The sequence below is a fragment of the Orycteropus afer genome, unplaced genomic scaffold (assembly GCF_000298275.1).
Source record: "Orycteropus afer afer isolate SDZICR_OR568_19922 unplaced genomic scaffold, OryAfe1.0 scaffold00088, whole genome shotgun sequence".
Taxonomy (NCBI): Eukaryota; Metazoa; Chordata; class Mammalia; order Tubulidentata; family Orycteropodidae; genus Orycteropus; species Orycteropus afer.
Genome location: NW_006921675.1, coordinates 4,322,818 through 4,346,825, shown reverse-complemented (window position 1 = coordinate 4,346,825; position 24,008 = coordinate 4,322,818). Strand labels below are relative to the sequence as shown.

General features: G+C 36.8%; 1 protein-coding gene across 1 annotated transcript in view; it reads right to left on the bottom strand.

The window, feature by feature from the left end:
- The window catches only part of GPHN (gephyrin), a 795,631-nt gene that overhangs the window by 309,181 nt on the left and 462,442 nt on the right, over positions 1–24,008 (bottom strand). Inside the window, exons 7-8 of the mRNA XM_042781141.1 lie at positions 18,273–18,339; positions 3,994–4,266 (exon numbers count right to left, since the gene is read on the bottom strand). Of these exons, the coding sequence (XP_042637075.1) occupies positions 3,994–4,266; positions 18,273–18,339 (340 nt within the window). The remainder of the gene's footprint in view (positions 1–3,993; positions 4,267–18,272; positions 18,340–24,008) is intronic.

Here is a 24,008-nt window from a genome sequence, read left to right as displayed (position 1 = left end):
TGTCCCTTGTCAGCTCTACTATATATACCTGGCCATTCTTACAGAACATATAATATGCTTGAAGAAACATCATCTGCCAACCCTATACAAGTGGGTGCACTTCCCTCTGCCTAGACAAATCTGATTGTTCAGCCTGTCCACCAATCTATCCACCCAAAGATCAGTGTTTGCCATCACTGCAATGCAGTACTGTATATGCAAAAGGGTTTATCTTTGTTGTCTGTACCTCTCACGTACCTCTCTATATCTTCCTCTTCCTCAATGCCACTGTGTTAATCACTCATATTTGGTACAGTGCCCTTCCCTTCACCCAAATCAATACTTGTCTCCACCTATCCCACAGTGTTCCTTCCTTTTCTCTCCCACGTCAGGTATCCAACAAAGAAAGTTCCTTTCCATATATAAACCTTTCCTTGACTTTTCCCAATAGCAGACTACTATAATATCTGTCCTTCTGTGATTACTTATTTCACCCAGCATAATGTCCTCCAAGTTCATCCACATTATGGGGTGTTTTGTAGATTCTACATTATTCTTTAGGGTTGTATAGTATTCTATTGTGTGCACATACCATAGTTTGCTTATCTTCTCTTCTGATGACGGGCATCTAGGTTGTTTCCATCTTTTGGCTACTGTAAATAGTGCTGTGATGAACATGGGTGTGTATGTATGCGTTCTTGTCCTGGCTCTCATTTCTTTAGGCTATATACCTAGTAACGGGATTACTAGGTCAAATGGTATTTCCAATGCCAAGTTTTTAAGGAATCGCCATACTGCTTTCCACAGTGGTTGTATCATTTGACAGTCCAACCAGCAGTGTATAAGAATCCCAATCTCTCCAAATCCTCACCAGCATTTGTTATTTTGTTGAACTTTACTATTAGTTCTGGGGCAAGATGGTATCTCACTGTTGTTTTGATTTGCATCTCTCTAATGTAAAGTTTTGAGACATTCATTGTATATAATAAATTACCTTTTCTCCTATGCATCTAGAATGGTACTACTTATGTAAATCCTGGAGATAACTGGGAAAAAAAAGAGTCAAATAATTTTCAGTATACTCACCTGAAACTCAGAATAAAATACTTTAAAATCCTGGTTATGAATACAGACATTTCCAATTACTTTAGTTTGAAAAGACAGATGATTATTATAGTTGTGATTGCTTTGACAAGAATACAAAAGACAACCTTGCTTCAAGTTTTGCTTACACTGAAATGTTTATAATTTATAGCATCGCTGTATCTGGAGAATTCACGTATTAGTTGTAAACTGAAATTCACTGATAATTTACTCATCAATATTTAAGTTCTTTATTTGGCCTGTGACTAACCCAAATTTCTTTCCAACCAGCTATGGCTTATATTTATATTTTACTTGTTATGTTATTTTGCCGAGCTATACTTTATGATGGTAATCAGAACATTAGGTCACTTTATAAAATAATCTGATCCTCTTTAGTGTCCTACTATATGAGGGCTAAAGTCTTCACTTGATTGTTTATCTCCCAAGAGAGTATTGATACTGAGGCTTTTTCTTTTTTTTTAAATTTTGGGTGTCATTGCTACATAATTATTTAAAGCCAAACTGCACTTTATGATTTCTTTTTCTCTTCTTGCCCTCTCATTCTATACACATATTAAAGAGTCAGGTTAATTTTTTGTAGCCAAGGTCCAAATTATCACTGCATAATTACAAACTCAGAGCTGTTGAGTTGTTTCTGACTCAAAGTGACCCCTCCTTGGGTTTCTGAGGTGGTATCTCTATGGAAGTAGATTGCCCAGTCTTCCTTCCAAGGAGTGGCTGTGAGTTTGAACTGCTAGCCTTCTGGTTAGCAGTCAAATGCCTTAGGCACTATGCCAACAGAGCTCCTACTTATAAATTTAACTTTCTTTAACTTGGGAATTATTATTATTATTATTTGGTTTTATCAATCAGCCAATAACTGAAAGAACTAATATGTATCCTTAAAAGTTTTTATTAGAAGATTAGGAATCACAGAATTTGTGAAGAGAATCAACTCTCTAAAAGATTGTAATGAGAATATAATGAAGGAAAAGAAAATGAGAGTCAAAAATGATGAGGAAAAAAGGAAGTTTAATACAAATTAAGTACTTACTTTAACCAATTTGTTTAGATTTTAAGACATAAAGTGATCATCTTAAGGGATCATCTTAATTAAGCCAGGTAATTTATTTAAAGATATGTGATGAAATTGCTAAAGAAAAAAAAATACAAGCTTCGGTACAATGAATATCTTGGAAGTCATGTGATGCAAGCTCAATGCCCAAACTACAGAATCTCAGTGACAGTAGAGTACTTTAGGCACAGCAGAAATTATTAAATTCTTTGATAGAATATACTCAGTGTCATTTATAGTTTTTTTAAAAAACACACTATTGATGATCCATCAGAATTAAACAACACATCTTCCAAGATATGTTACAGCCTATCTCCAAAGAAAGAAGATAGGCTGTATGCTAGCAAACATCATTAATGCAAAAGCCTCTTGTCTTACCCGTTCATCTGCACTGTCTGTTGCATGATGGGAATAATTGATGAGACCAGGGATGGGCTGCTCACCGTGTGCCATGAAAACAGCAGGACTGGTGTAGAATGGATGCTTCTAATGCACAACACATAACAACTATGAATATAGTGACAGGAAAACATGAAACTATACAAGCAAAATGACAAAAGGAAAAAGGGTAAAAACAAATGGACCAATGAAATGCCAAATTTTTTCAAATGTAGAATGACACAATCAGCTTACATTTCAAATGCTAAAAGCATTTTTTTTAAAGATTGAAATCAATTATACTTTTTTACTCTTTCAATTAAGAGTAAAAGAGAAAGAACACATAATGATTTTTAAATGAACCCTATTTTACCAATCAATTCGATTAACACACAGACACACAGACAGACAGAACCACACACACACACACACACACACACACACTCCTTAAATACTTACTAGGCTTAAGTAAGAACTTAATGGATTACTGAATGGATCTGAGACAGAATTATCAGTTTTTTAGTGAAAAAACACTTATTGGCTGTCTAAATGCAAAAGGATTTCTCTATGATACTTCCTAACTTACATGCTGACAAAAAAAATCTGAAACTATGTTTATACCCAAAATATCTGGATAATTTATTAATTTCTAGGAACTACTTCCTACTGCAATTACATTTTCAATCTTTGTGCTCTTAGTCAATGAGCAATCATTTCCAGAAGTAATTTGTTACTTTCTGAAGATATTTAAACATACTGGATAGATTATACTACCTATGAATAATTCTGTGAATTATGTTCTGTGACTTGAAGAAAACCAATTTATTCAAGTTCCTCATGGTATTCTAGTTAGCCCTAGAATTTCCCAAAGATACAATCTGTAACCCTCTGGTACCATCTTATTAATATTTATCACTTGATTCAATTAAATCGTAACTGCAATATATCCAGTTGCTCTCTGTACCATTAGGGTAATCTGTTTTAAGTAATACTGGAGTAAGTGCTTAGTTAAGGAAAACTGAACAACTGCTGAAAAACTCTGTTTTTTAAAAAAATCCTTATTAATCATTCCCAATTAATTTTTTAAAATGATCTAAGCTCTTCTACATCCAGTTTGCTGCTCCTCAAAGAATTTGTCAATTTTTGCTATTCTGAACATATGAATGTTGTGTATTTAATATGAAGACAAAAATGGTATCTCCAAAGAGTTTTTAAATGGCACATTGTTTACCATTGCAACTTTTACTCCAATAGGTAAAGCAGTGTGTATATGATGCCTCAAAACTCAGAACAAATGTCAGTATGTTTACATTGTGCAAAGAACATAGTGGTAGATCGTTACGAATATCCCAGTTCTTTTTTAAGGGTACTTTGAAGAGGTATTTAACTTATGGAGGGACAGGATGGAAAGAGGGAAGAAACCAGTCCATTTGCCTGTGGGTCCTTTAGAACTCTGAGTCTCTCAGAAGGCTTACCTTGGCAGCAATGGCTGCTGCAGTTATATGTGAGGAGGAACTGTCTTCTGTTGAAGCAACACCACTGTCTTTCTTCTCTTCTTCCTCTTCCTCACACTGAACCCCTTTGTCTTCTGTCTGTTTATGGGGACTAGTTGTGGGAGGAGGAGAAAGAGGAGGTGGTGGGGAAGGTAAATCTTCAAGTTCATCATGCACCTCTTTTACTTTTACAATGGCATCACGTAAAAGGTCGATGGCATGAGGTAGAGCTGGCAGTATGAACTGAAAGCATTCCTGTATGCAAGAAGAAAACAAATATGAAGATGGAATACTCTTTGAGGCAAATAAAATGTGTCAATTAGATTTACTTGTGAATTTGAATAGGCATTTTCCCCCATGAGACTTAAGAATAAAGAATAATATTCAAAGCATTGTATTTGTAGTATGAAATATGAAGTAAATATAGTACATTAAAAAAAAAAAAAAAAAAAACTCACTGCCATCCAGTCAGATCCAAGTCATAGTGACTCCTGATTGGGTTTCTAAGGTGGTATCATTACAGAAGTAGATTGCCCAACCTTCCTTCTGAGGAGTGGCTGGTGGGTTTGAACTGCCAGCCTTCTGGTTAGCAGTCAAATGCCTTAGGCACTACACCACCAGAGGTTTCTTAACCACTACATCACCAGAGCTCCTTAAATGTAGTACATATAGTCCAGTATCTTCCATAAATCTAAGCACATACTTTTTTTTGGAAGCAAAATTTATACACAGCTTTGGAGTTAAAAGATAGATTATACGGAAAAGCAGGAAGCCGTTTTAACCTTTTTAGGTAGAGTAGGACATGAAAGAGGATCAAATTATTTTATTAAGTGATCTAATGTTCTGATTATCATCATAAAGTATAGCTTGGCAAAATAATATAACAAGTAAAATATAAATATAATGCTTGTAGAGAGCACTGCATATAGGCTATATAGTCTGCTGCTGAAGTGCTCACCTTACATACAATTATCAACAAAAGAGAATAGGTGACAACACTAAAAACAACACCAGGACAGATATGCTTGTGGAATGAATGGAACTTTTTCTTTTACCTTTAAAGCAACTTACCTTAAAATCTAAGATACAAAAAAATATAAATTTTGGAGGGTAACTGGGATACCTGGAAGATGCCTGACCTTCGGGATCTCTCTTTGTACGTATGGCTCAATCATTTTACTGTTGCAAGATTGTGTACGAAAAATTTAATCTTATCCAAAAAGAAGTCTGGCTTTGCCTCCAGTTTATATAAGGTAATGTCTAAGCCTTGATTGTCATGGTTGATAACAGTGTCTCTGTTTGTGGGGGCCTTGGATCATGCTGGATAGTCTAACAATGTGGCTCAGGGTAGAGATTTTACATCACACGATTTCAGCTAGACCTCCAGAGGAGGTGGAGACTGAGATCAGCCATGTGGGCAGTCAACCATGCTAACATGACAGAGCTCCAATAAAAATTCTCAACAAGGCTCAGGTGAGCTTCCCCGATTGGCAATACTCTGAGCATATTGTCACACATCAATACTGGGAAAGTAATACTGCCCATGACTCTAGAGTGAGAGGACAAGTGAAATCGCCATGTTTGGAACTTGGTCCGACTCTAGCATATATGCCTATTCCCTTGGCTATAACATTAACAGCTTTCAGTGAATTCTGTGGTCTTTGGGTCCCTAAACTTGGAATTGGTGTCAGAAAGAACTGTTCTTTTGGAATGCTCCCTAAATTCACAGTTGGTGTTAGAGGTGAGGGTGCTTTTGTTGTGCTTCTCTGAATATTGCAAAAATAGATGTCACCATAATTACTAGAGAGAGAGGAAAAAAAAAAAAAAAAAGGCAAATTTCTATATAACCTGAGAGTAGAGAAAATTTTTCTAATTATCACTCAATAAAGAATAAGAGAAAAGATAAATAAATTTGACTACATAAAAACACAAAAAAAGCATTTGAATGGCAAAAAAATATTGTAAGGAAAGCAAAAAGGCACAATAACAAACTAGGAAAAATATCTGAAACACAGCAAAGATAAAACAATAAAATGGTTAATATATAAAGAGCTTCTAAGAAGATGGGCTAAAGAAATGAATAATTTAGAGAAAAAGAAACTCAAAGGGCTCTTAATAACATGAATAGGAGCTCAACATCACTCATAATAATAAAAATATATAATTTAAAATTACATTAAGCTACCTTTCTCTTCAATCAGACCAGCAAAAATCCAAAAGTTTGACAACACATGCAGCTGGTAATGATGTGAGAAAACATGCACTCTCATACATTGCTAGAGGAAATGCAAAATAGTAAAACATTTATGGAGGAGAATTTAGAAATATATAGTAAAATTATATATGCATTCCCACTTTGACTTAGTAACATTATACGTACCCCATAGACATAATTACAAGCATACAAAAATACATATGCCCAAGTTGTAATGAGAAAATACTAGAAACAATCCAAATGTTCATTGACAGGAAATTGGTTGAATAACCATTGGTACATTTGCATAATGGAGTATTAAGCAACATTAAAAAGGAATAAGGATTATCTTATTATCTACCATGGATTGATCTCACATACATACTAGCAAGTAAAAAAAAAAAATCAATGTAGTAGGTAGTACATTTAAAAAAGGGGAAAAAAATATACATACACACACACATCTGCTTATAGTAAGAAATAAATAATGGCAGGAGAAACCATACAGTTCTAAAAAGTGGTCACCTGTAAGGGGAGGGGAGGAAGGAGGAAATAAGGTAGAAAGGACTGAGACAGAAGAGTTATTTTTTTAAATCTGTTTTCTAGATTTACCTTTGGCCACATAATAACTATAAAATTAAATTAAAAAAACAATCACTAAATATTCAAAGTAAAATGAAATAAATGAATGTAATCTCAAATACCTCAGGTGGTGTAGTACTTAAGTAAGGCATTTGACTGCTAACCAGAAGGCTGGCAGTTCAAACTCATCAGCCACTCCTCAGAAAGAAGACTGAGCAATCTACCTCCGTAGAGATACCACCTCAGAAATCCAAGGAGGTGTCGCTATGAGTTGAAACAACTCAATGGCAGTGAATTTGGTTTTCTGGTTTAGGAATCCCAAATTTCAGGTAATAAAATAACTACACAGAGAGTAACTTTTCCAAGTGACTTAAGACTACAGTAATTTATCTCCAATAATTTAGTGAGACATACCCCAAGGACAAAAAGAATGTAAATTATTATTGGAAACTGTCTTTTAAGTAATCATATTATTGGTGGGAATATTAGGATTGCTAAACTTAAAACTCTGTGGGAGTAATGAGAGACAAAGCAAATGAGTAATTATGGAATGGTCTTTTTTTTTTTTCTTTTTTAAATTTTTATTGTGATTTGGGTGAAAGTTTACATAGCAAATTCACTTCCCACACAGCAGCTCACATACTCTTTGTTTCATGGCATTGACTACAATTTCCCACAATGTAACAGCTCCTCTCCCACCTTCTCCCCAGTTACCTCTTCCCTACGTCCTTCCCTCCCATGCACTCTGCAACCTGAGCTGTGTCCCTGTGCATATATAGCCCTTCTATTGTTCCATGACAGATCTCTCCAAGGAGTGTATCTATCTAATGTAAATGTTCAGCTCATATGCCTGTCTTTTGTTTGGCTGGAAGCCAAAGGAGTGGGTTCAATTCCAGACCTGAAGGGCAGCTAGGGGCCATAGTCTCAGTGGTTCCATAAGGCTCTATCAGACCAGCAAACCTGGTCCCCCCCCCACCTTTTTTAATGATTTTGAGTTTTTTCCCACATTTTTCTCCCACTCTATCCAGCATTTCCTACAAAGATCCCCTTCTGCGCTGTTGACAGTGGTAGCCGGGCACCATCTAGTTCTTCTGGTCTCATAGTTGTATAGGCTGATGATCTCATGGTGTAGGAATAGTCTAATTTTATTATTCTAAGGTACCCCTGAGACCTAGGATTCTTGGTATCAGAGAAAGGGAATAATAGATATAAGACAGAAAGCATTAAATAAATTTAAAAAAAAGTCTTGAATTTAAATAGGAAGTACCACTATGAACAAGGATGTATTTTATCTTCAATTTGTTTTCCTCGTGCTATCCATGAAAAGAGTAGCAATAAGTTTAGTACCTACATTATGGTCTCCAAATACCAGTGCTACTAGAACCAGTGATTCTTGAAAAACCAGTTCATTTTACGCCTTAAGTAGGAACAAAAGAAGATGAGCCTTTTGGAAAAATCTTGTCATACCACAAGGAAAAGAAAGTATCAAAGGCTTCTAAGGTCATGTCAATAGAGCAGAGGAGCCACCTTGAATAAGTTCCATCTGGCTAAAGGAGGGATAATTTGAGCATCAATATGAACAAGAAATATAATAAGTTAAAATATATCAAATATATTTATATTTATGAGTTAATCATGTTTCTTAAGAAAGGAACTGGAATTATGGAAGATGCTAGGGAACCACCAAATTATTTCAAAAGTAGTGAATAAAGGGAAAGAATTGCTTTTACCCTGCTTTTCCAGTACAAACTGTGTATGCAACAGTGACTAAATAATAGATGAGGGAATTTTGTAATTACAGAAATATTAAACTAATAATTAAAGAATGATAAAGTATTTGTCACACTGTGTGTTGCTGTGATATTGGAAGCTATACCACTGGCATTTTAAAAAAAGAAAGCAGGGTAACTCATGTTGGACAGCTTTCAGCAGAGCTTCCAGACTAAAGCAGACTAGAAAGAAGGAAGAGGTGGTCCACTCTCAAAAAAAAAAAAAAAAGCAGCCACTGAAACCTTATGAATAGCAGTGAAACACTATCTGAAATGGTGCTGGAAGTTGAGCCCCTTAGGCTGGAAGGCAGTCAAAATACAACACTCAGGAAGAGCTGCTTCCTGAAAGCGGAGGTAACCTTAATGATGTGGACCTTCATTTGCTGATGTGATATGACTCAAAATGAGAAGAGACAGCTGCAAACATCCATTAATAATCATAATGTGAAATGTAAAAATACAAATCCAGGAAAATTGAACTTGCCAAAAATAAAATAGAACACATAACAATTTCTATCCTAGGTATTAGTGAGCTGAAATGGAGTGATACTGGCCATTTTGAATCACACGATCTATGCCCGGAATGACAAGTTGAAGAGTAATGGCATCACATTCATTATCACAAAGAACATTTCAAGATTTATCCCAACATACAATGCTGTCAGTGATAGGATAATAACCATTCACCCACAAATACTACTAAGGAGTTCTGGTGGTGCAGGGCTTAAGGCATTTGACTGCTAACCAGATGGTTCAAATGCACCAGCTGCTTGGTGGAAGATGAGGCAATCTACTTCCATAAAGATATACCACCTTGGAAACCCAGTGGGTGTTGCTATGAGTCGGATTTGACTCAAAGGCAGTGGGTTTGGTTTTTTGGTTCACAAAAACTATTATTATTCAAATTTATTCACCAACTAAAGCCAAAGACGAAGAAATCGAAGATTTTTACCAACTTTTACAGACTGAAATGGAACAAACATGAGATCAGGATATACTGATAATTACCAGTGATGGCACTGTCAAAGTTAGAAACAAAGAAGCATCATCAATAGTTAGAAAATATGGCCTTGGTGATATAAACGACTCTGGAGATGACATGATAGAATTTTGCAAGACCAACAACATACTCATTGCAAACATGTTTTTTTCAACAACATAAACAGCAAATAAACATGTGGACCTCGTCAGATGGAATACACATCAAATCAACCTACATCGGTGGAAAGAGATGATGGAGAAGCTCAATATCATCAGTCAGAACAAGGCCAGGGGCTGACTTTGGAACAGACCATCAGTTGCAGTTGCTCATATGCAAGGTGATTATTATATTATTTATTATTAGGTGCCATCAAGTCATTTCTGACTCATAGCGACCCTATGCAGAGCAGAATGAAACACCGCCCAGTCCCACATCAGCTCCGCGATTCCTGCTATACTTGAGCCCATCGTCACAACCATTGTGTCAATCCATCTCATTGGAAGCCTTCCCCTCTTTCGTTGACCCTCCACCTTACCAAGGATGACATCCTTCTTCAGGGAATGGTCCCTTCTGACAACATGACTAAAATAGGTCAGATGAAGTCTGGCCATTCCCACTTCCAAAGAGCATTCTGGCTGCACTCCCTCCAGGACAGATTAGTTAGTTCTTTTAGCAGTCCATGGTACTTTCAGCATTTTTTGCCAGCACCACATCTTAAAAGCATCAATTCTGCCTCAGTCTTCTTTATTCATTGTCCAGCTCTCACAAGCATATGAGGCGACTGAAAATATCATGGCTTGTAACAGGCACACCTTAGTCCTCAAGGAGACATCTTTGCTCCTCAGCACTTGAAAGTGGTCCTTTGCAGTCAGCTTGCCCAATGCTATATGTTGTCTGCTGTCCTGACTGCTGCTTCCATTGGTGTTGATTGTAGAACCAAGCAATGTGAAGTCTCTGACAACTTCAATCTTTTCTCCATTTATCATGAAGCTGCTTATAGGTCCAATTGTGAGAATTTTTGTTTCCTTTATATTGAGATGTAATCCATACTACAGACTGCAGTCTTCAATCTTCATCAGTAAATGCTTCAAGTCATCCTCTCTTTCAGCAAGCGAAGTTGTGTCATCAGCATGTCACAGGTTGCTAATGATTCTTCTTCCAATCCCGATGCCATGTTCTTCTTCATACAGTCTAGCTTCTCAGATTATCTGCTCAGAATACAGATTGAATAAGTACAGGGAAAGGATACAACCCTGACACACTCCCTTCTTGATTTTAAACTACACAGGGTCCCCTTGTTCTGTTAGAAGGACAGCCTCTCGGTCTATGTACAGGTTCCTCATGAGTACAATTAGGAGTACTGGAATTCCCATTCTTCTCAATGTTATCCACAATTTCTTACGATCCACACAATCAAATGCTTTTGCATAGTCAATAAAACACAAGCAAACATCTTTCTGGTATTCTTTGAATTGAGCTACCTAACATCAGCAATGATATCCTTTATTCTACGTCCTCTTCTGAATTCAACCTGCACCTATGGAGGTTCTTAGTCAATAGACTGCTGCAACCATTTTTGAATTAGCTTCAGTAAGATTTTACTTGTGTGCTATATTAATAATATTATTTGATAATTTCCACGTTATGTGGGAAAATCTTTCTTTAGAATGGGTACAAATACAGATCTCTTCTAGTCAGTTGGCCAGTTTCAAATCCCTTGGGATAACCGAGTGAGTGCCTCCAGTGGGGCATCCGTTCATTGAAACATCTCAGTGGGTATTCCGACAATTCCTGGAGTTGTGTTCTTCAACAATTCCTTCAGTGCAGCTTCGATTTCTTCCTTCAATACTACTGGCTCTGGATCATATGCTACCTCCTGAAATAGATGAACATCGACCAGTTCTTTTTGGCACAGTGACTCTGTGTATTCCTTCCATCTTCTTTTGATGCTTTCTGCATCATTCAATATTTTGCTCATAGAATCTTTCAATATTGCAACTTGAGGCTTAAATTTTTTCCTCAGTTTTTACAGCTTGAGAAATGTGAAGCATGCTCTTCCCTTTTGGTTTTCTAACTCCAGGTCTTTGCACAGTTCATTATAGTAACTGGCATTCTCTGCTCGAGCTCCTCTTTGAAATCTTCTGCTCAGCTCTTTTATCTTGTCATTTCTTCCATTTGCTTTAGCTACTCTCCACTTAAGGGCAAGTTTCAGAGTCTCTTCTGACATCATTTCGGTTTTCTTTTCTCGTCTTTATAATGACCTCTTGCTTTCTTCATGGATGATGTTCTTGATCTCATTCCATAATTCTGGTTTTCAGTCATTGGTGTTCAATGCATCAAATCTATTCTTTAGATGGTCTCTAAATTCAGGAGGGATATATTCAAGATCATATTTTGGTTCTTGTGGACTTCTTTTAATTGTCTTCAACTTCAAGTTGAACTTGCATATGAGCAGGCGATGGTCTGTTCCACAATCAGCTCCTGGCCTGGTTTTGGCTGAAGATACTGAGCTTTTCTTGCCACAGATGTAGTCATTCTGATTCCTGTGTATTCCATCTGGTGAAGTCCACATGTATAGCTGTCATCTGTGTTGCTGAAAAAAAATGTATCTGCAATGAATAAGTCGTTGGTCTTTCAAAATTCTATTATGCGATCTCCAGCATTATTTCTGTCACCAAGGCCAAATTTTCCAACTACCGGTGATTCTTCTTTGCTTCCAACTTTTGCATTCCAGTCACCAGTGATAATTAACGCATCTTGATTGCATGTTTGGTCAATTTCAGACTGCAGAAGTTGATAAAAATCTTCAATTTCCTCCTCTTTGGCTTTGGTGGTTGGTGCATATATTTGAATAATAGTCATATTAACTGGTCTTTCTTGTAGTCATATGGATATTATCCTATCACTGACAGCACTGTACTTCAGGACAGATCTTGAAACATCCTTTGTGATGATGAATGCCATGCCATTCCTCTTCAAACCATCATTCCCAGCATAGTAGATCATATGTTTGTCTCATTCAAAATGGCCAAAACCTACCATTTCTGTTAGATAATCAACACCCAGGGAAACAACAGTCAAAAAATCAAATGAGGCATTCCTACCTTCTAAGAAATGTATTTTCTTAGTCATTTCTGTTAACAATTATTTGAACTTTTTGTTTCCTTTAGTGAGCCAGATTCTTCCTATATGCCCCATAAGTTTCCTTAACTGCATATTCCCATAAGGGAATACACGCATAAGTGGAGGTGGTGGAATGAAGGATAGTGCATTTATGGAATCTTGGTGCATTTTGGTTATATTCCAAAAATAGTCCTATGTTGATAAAGATCATGGGAATTCCACAGTGAGGGCAAGAGTGAGAACAAGCAGGGAGACATTTTTATATGGATGCACAGCTCTTTCATTTAATCGTTCTGGCCATATGTTCCTAAAGCCTATAAAATGTTGTTGTCTTTGGTCTTCATGCCTTGCGCTCTCTTAAGAAGAGACTTCCACAGGTATTGGCAATAAAATACGCAAAGGAAGTGCTAGGATCTATTATTACACATATTTTATGGTTTGATTTTTGGGTGTTCATTGCCTTTTTTTTTCCTTAATTGTGATTTGGGTGAAAGTTTACAGAGCAAATTCACTTTGCATACAGCAGTTCACACACACATTGTCTCATGACATTGACTATAATTTACCCCAATGCAACAGCTCCCCTCCCATTTCCTCCCGATAGTTATCTCTTCCCTGTGTCCATCCCTCCATGCACTCCTGCCCCCCGAACTGTCGCCCTGTGCATAAAGGTGTTCATTGCTTTTGATTTCCTAAATTAAATGATTTTAAAAAGCAAAGAAAAGTTCCCCATATACACATAGCCTTTTCTTGTGAAAATTTAAATTGATACTTACATAACTAAATGAATTAGACCAGTGTCTTTTCATTCCCATTGAGTTGGTCAAGTATGAAGTGAATTCTGTATATGAAAAAAGGTGAGATCCTGGTCCAGTCTTTTTTTTTTTTTTAATTTCATTGTTGGGTGAAAGTTTACAGAGCAAATTCATCTTCCATACAGCAGTTCACATATACTTTGTCTCATGACACTGACTGCAATCTCCTACAATGCAACAGCTCTCCTCCCACTTCCTCCCCATAGCTACCTCCTCCCTGTGTCCTTCATTCCCATGCACTCCTGCCCCCTGAGTTGTCTCCCTGTGCATACCACAGCCCTTCTATTCTCCCATGACTGATCTCTCCAAGAAATGTATCTACCTAATAAAAATATTCAGTTCACATGCCTGTCTTTGTTTGGCTGGAAGCCACAGGAGTGGATTCAATTCTAGACCTGAAGGGCAGCTAGGGGCCATAGTTTCAAGGGTTCCACCAGGGTCTATCAGACCAGCAAACCTGATCTTTTTTTTTTTTTCCAAATTATTTTGAGAGTTGTTCTACATTGTTCTCCCACTCTATCCAGGATCTCGTACATAGGTCCCCCTCCAAGTGGTTGACAGTGGTAGCCAGGCACCATCTAGTTCTTCTGGTCTCATAATCGTACAGGCTGAGGATCACATGGTGTACAAGTCCCTTGGACTAATTGTTTCCATGAGTCTTTGGTTTTCTTCATTCTTCTTTTCTCTGGATGAGGAGAGACCCATTGTTGCATCTAGATGGCCACAGGCAAGCTTTTAAGATCCCAGTTGCTGCTCACTAAAGTAGGATGTGGAACAATGTTTTGTGTAGCATGTTATACAAATTGAGCTTGATGTCCCCTGCAACCATGGTCCCAAGCCCACAGGTCCAACTATGCACTACCTCTGTGTAGCTGGCTGAGGCCAAGAAGTGACTACAACCTTGTTCTTTGTCAGCTCTACTGTATACCTGGACTTTCTTACATAACATACAAATACACTTGTAGAAACATTGTCTGCCAACCTTATATGTGGTCATGGGCAAGACATACCTTATCATTCAGCTTGTCCATCCATCTATCCAGCTTGAGACTATGGCCCCTAGCTGCCCTTCAGGTCTGGAATTGAATCCACTCCGGTGGCTTCCAGCCAAACAAAAGACAGGCATGTGATCTGAACATTTATATTAGGTTGATACACTCCTTGGAAAGATCAATCATAGAAGAATAGAAGGGCTGTGTATGCACAGGGAGACAACTTGGCAGGCAGGAGTGAATGGGAGTGAAGGACACAGGGAGGAGGTAGATCAATGTTTGCCATCACTGACAATGTAGTAATGTATGTGCAAAAGGGTTCATCTTTGTTTTCTATATCTCCCATGCATCTCTCTCTTTCTCTTCCTCAATGCCACCGTGTTGATCACTCACATTTGATCACTCACATTTGATACATTGCCCTTCTTTTCTCCCAAATCAATACTTGTCTCTACCTATCTAACAGTGTTCTTTTACCTCCCCTCCCACCCCTGGTAACCAACAAAGAAAGTTTCCTTTCATATATAAACCTTTCCCTGACTTTTTACAATAATGGACTAATACAATATTTGTCTTAATGTGATTGACTTATTTCACTCAGCATAATGTCCTCCAAGGATCTCTGATAGTGTAGTGCCTAAGGCATTTGACTGCTAACCAGAAGGCTGGCAGTTCAAACCCACCAGCCACTCCTCAGAAGGAAGGCTGGGCAATCTACTTCCGTAGGGATACCACCTCGGAAACCCAAGCAGGGGTCAGTATGAGTTGGGGCCAACTTGACGGCAAATAACAACAACAAATGTCCTCTAAGTTCATCCATGTTATGTGGTATTTTGCAGATTCTACATTATTTTTTAGGGTTACATAGTATTCCATTGTGTATATGTACCATAGTGTGCTTATCCATTTTTCTGCTGATAGGCACCTAGATTGTTTCCATCTTTTTGCTATTATAAATAGTGCTGCGATGAACATGGGTGTGTACGTATGTGTTCTTGTCCTGGTTCTCACTTCTTTAGGATATATAAGTAGTAGTGGAATTGCTGGATCAAACGGTATTTCCAATTCCCAATTTTTAAGGAATCTCCATACTGCTTTCCACAGTGGTTGTATTAGACAGTCCTACCAGCAGTACATGAGAATCCCAATCTCTCTATATTCTCGCTAGCATTTGTTATTTTCTGTCTTGTTGAACTTTGGTACTAGTGCCAGGGCAAGATAGTATCTCATCATCATTTTAATTTGCATCTCTCTAATAGCTAATGATAGTGAACATTTCTTCATGTGTTTGTTGGCCACCTGAACATCCTCTTTGGTGAAGTGTCTATTCATGTTTTCTGCTAATTTTTAAATTAGATTATCTTTTTTTTTTTTGCTCTTGAGGTGTTGGAGTTTTCTATAAATTTTAGAAATAAGGCTCTTGTCGGATATGTTATTGCCAAATATTTTTTCCCCATCTGTAGGTTCTCTTTTTACTCTTTTGGAGAAGTCTTTGGAAGCACATAAAAAGTTAATTTTTAGATGGTCTCGTTCATCTAGTTTATCTTTTGCCGTTTGTGCATTTTGGGTTATGCTTGATAGTCTATTTATGTCATATATTAAATAGAAAAAAACAAACTCACTGCCGTTGAATCAATTTTGACTCATAGCTACCCCTCTTTGGGTTTCCAAGGCAGTATCTCTATGAGGAGTGGTTGGTGGGTTTGAACTGACAGCCTCCTAGTTAGCAGTCAAATGCCTTTGGCACTACACTGTCAGATGCTGTGTATTAGGGCCCTAAACGTGCCCCTAGTTTTTCCTTGAGAAACTTCATAGTTTTAGGTTTCACATTTAAGTTTTTGATCCATCTGGAGTTAGTTTTTGTGTATGGTGTAAGGTACAGATCTTGTTTCATTTCTCTGTAAACAGACATCCAGTTTTGCCAGCCCCATTTGTTAAACAGACAATCTCTACCTCATTAATGGATTTCAGCCCTTTGTGAAAGATCAGCTTCTGGTCCAGTTTTATAGAGTGAACAAAAAGAAAACCCCCTGCCACTGAGTCGATTTGGACTCACAGCGACCCCCATTGGGTTTCTGAGGCGATAAATCGTTACAGAACTAGATTGCCCAGTCTTGCTTATAGTGAGCAGGAAGATGAATTACTTTGATTGAATCTTTTTCTCCATTATATCTTTCACATAAATCCCATTCTCTGGGCCCCCTAAAAATAAACATAGATTACTTATGACACCATGAATTAGATAAAACCAGTTCTAGCAATCATAGCTCCATTATGCTATTGATATCTTAAAAGAATAGTTCAAAATTACAACTTTTTTCCTGTCCAATCATCTAAAAACAAACAAACAAACAAACAGAAAATAATAGAGGCCTTTTTCTCTGCAGAGCTCAGAATAATATCATTTTGGGAATCAGAATATTAATAATATCATAGTAATATAATTTCTGGGAAAATGTTAAGGAAATGGGTTGACAAATTTTTAAAAAGTCATTTCTGTGACTGACATTAATTTATACATTTAAGTATTTTCTAATCAACGTGTGTGTTATCAGAGAAATTTAAAAAGGTTGTCCTTATTTTAGATTAATTAGAATTTTTTCTCATTTGGAACTTTCTTAAAATATATCATTGAAAGAATAAATTGTATTTTGTATTAGTAATTTATATCTTTTCAACAAAATAAAACTTGTAATTAAAAATACAAGTCTTACAACTTTCTTTAAATTACATTTTTTTAATAATTAAAAACACATTTAAAATGCCAGTAACATTTAGAGACATATAAGCTTTTGAGGCCTACTTCTGAATATAAATATTGTAACTAGAAGGGTTAGCAGTAAATAAGCCTTCCTAAGCACTGGCATATTTTTCCAAATAAATTTTAAAAAAACTAAATAATCACCATATATAGTAGAAACTGTATTTCACCCTTAAAGTTACTTTATTTTACATCATAATCAACCAAACAGGTATAAAAACTTAAAAACAGGATCTTATGTTATTTTTTTAGATCTTTTTATTAAATTACTTTTCTAAAAGGAATAAAGTTAGGTCTTATCAAAGAAACCAAAATCAATGCATTAAAAAGAAAGGGTCATAATGAAGAGGGCAAAGAATTAACCATACCCAAAGAGAGGTCTGGTCCTTGCTCTCAGACACTAGTAAGTGATCTTTAGGTCTTCAGAGTGTCAGGCCTGATACGAGTGTCTTTGTTTACATGGAGACTTTGGCCACTGGGCAATCTAACAGTTGGATTTGTTATGGCGATTCTGGGCCATGCACTATTAGTTTTGCCTCTGGAAGGGAGTAGAGACTAAAGGTATTACCCCAACCCCAGAGAGGGGCTGGAAACTAAAGGTCAGTTATGAGGAGAGTATGCATGTGATTAAGCCACAATAAAAACTCTAGATACCAAAGGCTTGAGTTAGCTTCTCTGGTTCACAATATTCCATGCACATTGCTACCCATGGATATCAGGAGAATAACATGTCGGTGACTCAGCAGGCTGAGAACAATAGAAGATCTGCATTTGGTATCTCTCCTGCACTCTGTCCTACGTGCTTCTTCCCCGAGCTAATTTTATTCTGTATCCTTTCCCTGTAATTAACCATAACCATGAATATAACAGGTTTCACTGAGTTCTGTGAGTCCTTCTAGTGAATTATCAAACCTTAAGGGTGGTTTTGAGAACTTCATGAACTTGTAACTGATGTCAGAAGTGAGAGGAATTTTGTGGACTGCTCCAACTTGGTAGTGGTCTAACTATTCACACTAAATTGTATAAATCTCAAGGCTGCTTACCTGAGATCCTTTCTTGCTACCTGGCAGGTTAATTATGAGAGTTTTCCCTCTGATTCCACATACAGGCCTGAAAGGAAAGAGAAAGTGGATAAATACCACATTGTAAGGAATACTTTGTTTAAACACATTTGACAACAAAGACCAATCATTGTACTTTACATGTGAAAAAGTGTTTTAGGAATAAAATTGTTGCTATATAATTGGGTAGTCTGGATGAAGTTTTTGCATAATGGTTAGTGTGGTGTATTGGAAAACGCACTGAATGTGGAATCAGAACAAATTATTCACTTTCAAGTTACTGACCATGGCCAAATTACCTTCTTTGTCTTCAGCTTCTTCATATCTCATAAAGTTGCAACATTTCAATGAGATAGTACATAAGAAAATGCCTAGAGCAGTAATACTTATGTTCAAAAGCCTAACACACAAGGCATTCAATAGTTGAGTGGAATCTTAGTTCTCTCCTCTCATGAAGTCTAGAAGTTTAAAAGTGAAACAAAGTTTTTTACAATGTCTGTCAGTGGGTGAGACATAATGATAAACATAGACAATTTAAGCTAGGAAGGTCTTTTCAGATACCATTGTCAATTTTCAGGCCATATTTAAACCAACCTGCTAGATAACAAACTAGTCTAGTTTCCTTTTCTATGTATAATGGTCATGTCTTTATCCTTACTGTCAATAATGTTTCTAAACAAAATGTTAATTTATCCAATATTATAGAATATGAATCCTATTCCAAGGAAGTTTTAACTCTCTTCACCACAAGTTGGTGGCAAATGAAAACTTAGTTAATTCTTTTTATTTCAACTTTTTGGTCATCAAGCCTAGGCCTGTCCTAACTCCAACAATGTTTAATATGATCTAGGTTGATCCTAATAGCATTACTAATAAAGCTACAGGTAAAAACTTCAGTCAGTTTTAGTTATAAAATGTGTGGGTATGAAAAGAGAGCGAGTGAAAGAGAAAAAAGAGAGAGAGAGACATAATTAAAGACTTTGCTATGTAGACAAGAGAGATTATATCTTTTGTTTCTGCTCAAGTTCTTTGACTTTTTATTTTACAAAAACAACCAAGTTGATATTTTTTATTCTTTGTAAATTCCCTGATATCTTTGAAGTGTCTGGAAATTAAATTTTAGACGTATTTTTTCATTTATAGAACTTTTAATATCTAGAGTCATTTCAGGAAGAAAGTTCTTTGACTTTATATCAGTTGTACAGTTAATAACAATATTTTCACAAACACTATCTCTTTAACAATTGAGACCCAATCCTTAAGAGTTTGTAAAAAATGTAATGTTGTTGTTGTTTTGTGCTGTTGAGTCGTCTCTGATTCATACCGACCCTTCCTTGGGTTTCCAAGGCAGTATCACTATAGAAGTAGATGCCCAACCTTCCTTCCGGGAGTGGCTGGTGGGTTTGAACTGCTGGCCTTCTGGTTAGTAGTCAAATGCCTTAGGTACTATGCCACCAGAGCTCCCTCCGCCCTCCAAAAATGTAATACAAAATATTAAAGTATATAAAAAAATAACTACCATAGAAGATAGTAGGTAATGAAACAAATTGTAAAGTGCCATGAATTCAAAATAAAAGTAGTATACGTCTAGCTGAGGGTTTACAGAAAGAGTTTATGGAAAAAGTAGCATTTTAACTTTATTATGAAGTCAGACATTACAAGAGGTAAGAAAGGGTGGTAAGAAAGGCAAGAAAAACAGGGCAGTTTAGGTGGAAGGAAAAAACAATGCAGAAGCAGAGAAAAGAAAGCCCCATGTGCACTGTAGGTACATTAAGCCTTCAACTGGTAAAAAGTACACTATATTTATAGAATGATGTGTGATAAGATGTACCAGTGGGAGGAAAAGGAAGACACAGGTGTACAAGAGGTACAGAAAACAAAGATAAAAACTTTCGCATATAAAACACTGTATTATCAGTAATAAACATTAAGCTGTAGGTGGAAACAGGGATCGACAGGTAAAATGATCAGGTATGGTTGATGAGAGGGAATATACCCAATACTATATATAGGCTTGGCAGATGATATTTCTACATATATACCTGTATGTGCTCTAAGAATGTCCACATATATAACAGAACTAATGGGGGCAAAGTTATGATAACTTCTTAGCCACAGCCAAGCACCCTGAGGGAGTGAGTCAATGGGCCCACTGGTTCCGGAACACAGTCATGGGGGACATCAAGCCCAACTGGCATAATAAACTACACAAAAACATTGTTCTACATCCTACTTTGATGAGTAGTGACTGGTTCTTAAAAGCTTGTGAGTGACCATCTAGGATGCAACTAAACTTACTCGATCTGTATGCTAAGCAAATAATCTGAGAAGATGGACTATATGAAGAACAATGCAGCATCAGGATTGGAGGAAGACTCATTAATAACCTGTGATATGCAGATGATGGTACAATCTTGCTTGCTGAAAATGAAGATAATGTGAGGCACTTACTGATGAAGATCAAAGACTACAGTATTCATCATGGATTATACCTTAAAGAAAACAAAAACCCTCACAAGTGTACCAAGAAGCAAAATCACGATAAATGGAGAAAAGATTGAAGTTGTCAGTGATTTCATTTTATTTGGATTCACAATCAACACCACAGAAGCAGCAGTCAAAAAATCAGACATCATATTTGTTAGGTGTCTGTTGTCAAAAGCAACCAAGCTTAGATTGAAGAAAAAAAAAGATTTTTTTATTTCATCTGACAGCAGATGGGCTGAAACCTACAGAGCATCAGCCCCGTGAAGTCACTTGCCAGTGAGTTAAGTAGGGTAAAGTGAGCAAAAAAGTTGTTGGTTGCTCATTCACTTGCACATGCACCAATCAGGTTCCAGCGACCTGGGTTGATAGCTAGCTAGGGGTGGAAAGAAGTAAACTGATTCAGGAATGGTCAGTTCTTAGAAATTAAGTTGAAACTTACAGAAAAATGGGATGTTCTGCAAAGATCTATGTCAAGCCTGCAGTTGGGTAAGGGACAAAAAGAGTAGAATGGAAGAACACTAGATGTATAGCATGCTAAAATGGAAAAACCCCAGGTGGGTAGTCAGCTAAGCAGTAGTAAAATATAGCCATAGCCTGATAATATTGCATTGGGCAAATCTGCTGCAAAAGGCCTTCTTAAAGTTTTAAGAAGCAAAGGTGTCACTTTGTAAGGTGCACCTAACCTAAGCCATGGTATTTTCAAGCACCTCATATGCATATGAAAGCTGGACAACGAGTAAGAAATACCAAACAAGAGTTGATGCCTTTGAATTATAGTGCTGTCCCAGAATACTGAAAACACCATTGACTGCCAAAAGAACAAACAAATCTGTCCTTGAAGAAGTACAGTCAGAATGCTCCTTGGAGTGAGAACGGCCACACTTTGTCTCACCTATTTTGGTCATGTTGTCAAAAGGGACCAGTCCCTGGAGACGGACTGCAGGCTTGGTAAAGTAGAGGGTTAGTGAAAAAGGGGAAGACCCTCAACAAGAGGAACTGACACAGTGGCTACAACAATGGGCTCAAGTACAGCGAGGATTGTGAGGATGGCACAGGACCGGGCATGTTTCATTCTGCTGTACACAGGGTTGCTATGAGTCAGTGCTAACTCCATGGCACCCAACAATGATGACAACAAGTTAAATAATTTTCGTTCATGTTTGTGATACTTGCTTCATGTTCTGTGATGTAACTGTTCCAGTACTTTGTACAGTGAGTGCCTGTCTTGCTTTTTCTAATGATGTATTACTTCTTTTTCTACTGCTTTTTTTCTTTTTCTTTACTTTGTTGTTGTTGTTGTTGCAGAGAACTAACTTTTTCTTTTGCCATTAATGATATACCAATGAGATGACAGACAAATACCTTAAACATCTAACATTTAACTAGTGTTTGCTATACACCATGTACTTTACCAGTTATCTTCTCATACCACAACTCTAGAGTCCACTTTATAGATGAGGAAATAGAATATCAATGATGATAACTTGCCCAAGATAACAAGACAACAGTAAGTACAGAGCTGGGATTTCAACTCTTCCAAATTAGATAATGTAAATAAAAGAATATAGAATATAATATTACTACCACTGCTGTAAGAAAAATTAGCTCTAGAGTTCTTTATGCTTTGTGTTTTCGTCATCATGGGGGATTTAAACAAATGCCCTTTTTTTCCATTTTTGTTTTTAAACTTAAAGATTCAGAAAAAAGGAAATAAAGTAAAACTACCCACAAATTCCTACCTTATCGAAATTATTCATCTTATATATCCCCTTATAGTCTTTTTTTCACATGTAAGTATAAAGTAGTCATTTTTGACTGAAAAATATTACTTGGCTTTTAGTTCTAATTTTTAGATATTTCTGCATCTGACACAGGAGAAAAATATTATTTTGGTCAGAAGTATAGTTATTCAAAGATCTGTTGAGAAGCATTTGCTTGAGTTTATACTTAAAAATGTTGTTGTTGTTATGTGCTGTCAAGTCAGACCCAACTCATAGCGACCCCTCTTTGGGTTTCCAAGGCTGTATCACTACAGAAGTAGATTGCCCAATCTTCCTTCCGAGGAGTGGCTGGTGGGTTTGAACAGCAAGCCTTCTGGTTAGCACTCAAGTGCCACAGGCACTATGCTACCAGAGCTCCCATACTTAAAAATAAACCTCAGAAATTAAAAAGGAAATCATAAGCATTAAAAAGGAAATAATAAGAAGGATTTCTGTGTATTTTCTTTGAAAACAATCTTCTAGTTTTTGGCTTCCTCAAACATATCAAATTGGAAGAATCAGACATACCCAATACAAATGGTGATGTGAAAACAGGTTGTTCTCTAAACAAAGAATACATATAAATCTCAGGTCAACTATGTTAGTGTACTAGCTTGAATAACAGATTGAATTGTCATTAATTTCAATGCAAGCTCATCTAGCGGATATTCGTCAGGGACAAAAATACTTATTGATTAACTCAATCAGTTAATTCTGGTCACCATATTTTATATATCTGGAGTAGGAAGTGTTTTAAAGTAACAAAAATAAGTTAAATTATCCCACAATTAATCTGCAAATAGGTCCAGTTTACGGGCAAGGCAAGTTGTTGTTGTTGTTGTTATGTGCTGTTGAGTTGGACCCGACTCATGGCGACTCCTCCTTGGGTTTCCGAGGCAGTATCACTACGGAAGTAGATTGCCCCATCTTCCTTCCGAGGAGTGGCTGGTGGGTTTGAACCGCCCGCCTTCTGGTTAGCAGTCAAGTGCCTTAGGCAAGGCATAGTGCTAGGTAAAGGAGTTATAACAGTGATTAAAAATCTTTCCCTAGGGAAGTTTACAGATTTGCATAGTTTCCTTTCCAGAACCTATATAATCTGTATATGCTAATTAATTAACTAAAGAATTCAGACTTTATTTACAGGAATATGAGATTCCATTAAAGAGTTTTGAGTGAAGGAATAACATACCAATATATATATGTCTTCAAAGATATCTCTGGCTGCAGTGGGGGAAAACAGATTGGAGACGTACAAGAGAAGACATAAGGAAACTAGTCAAGGGAGAACTGGAATAATACAAGGGGTGAATTAGGGTGGTGGTTACCACAGGAAGGAGGAAGAGTGGCTAGGTTTTTAAGTATATTCTGACTTAGTTACCTTTTTATTCCAAAACCTTTTTTTTTCTGGAAATTTTAATACATAAATAATAATTTTTAAAAATGGTACATATTTGGATGAAAACTGGTCCTA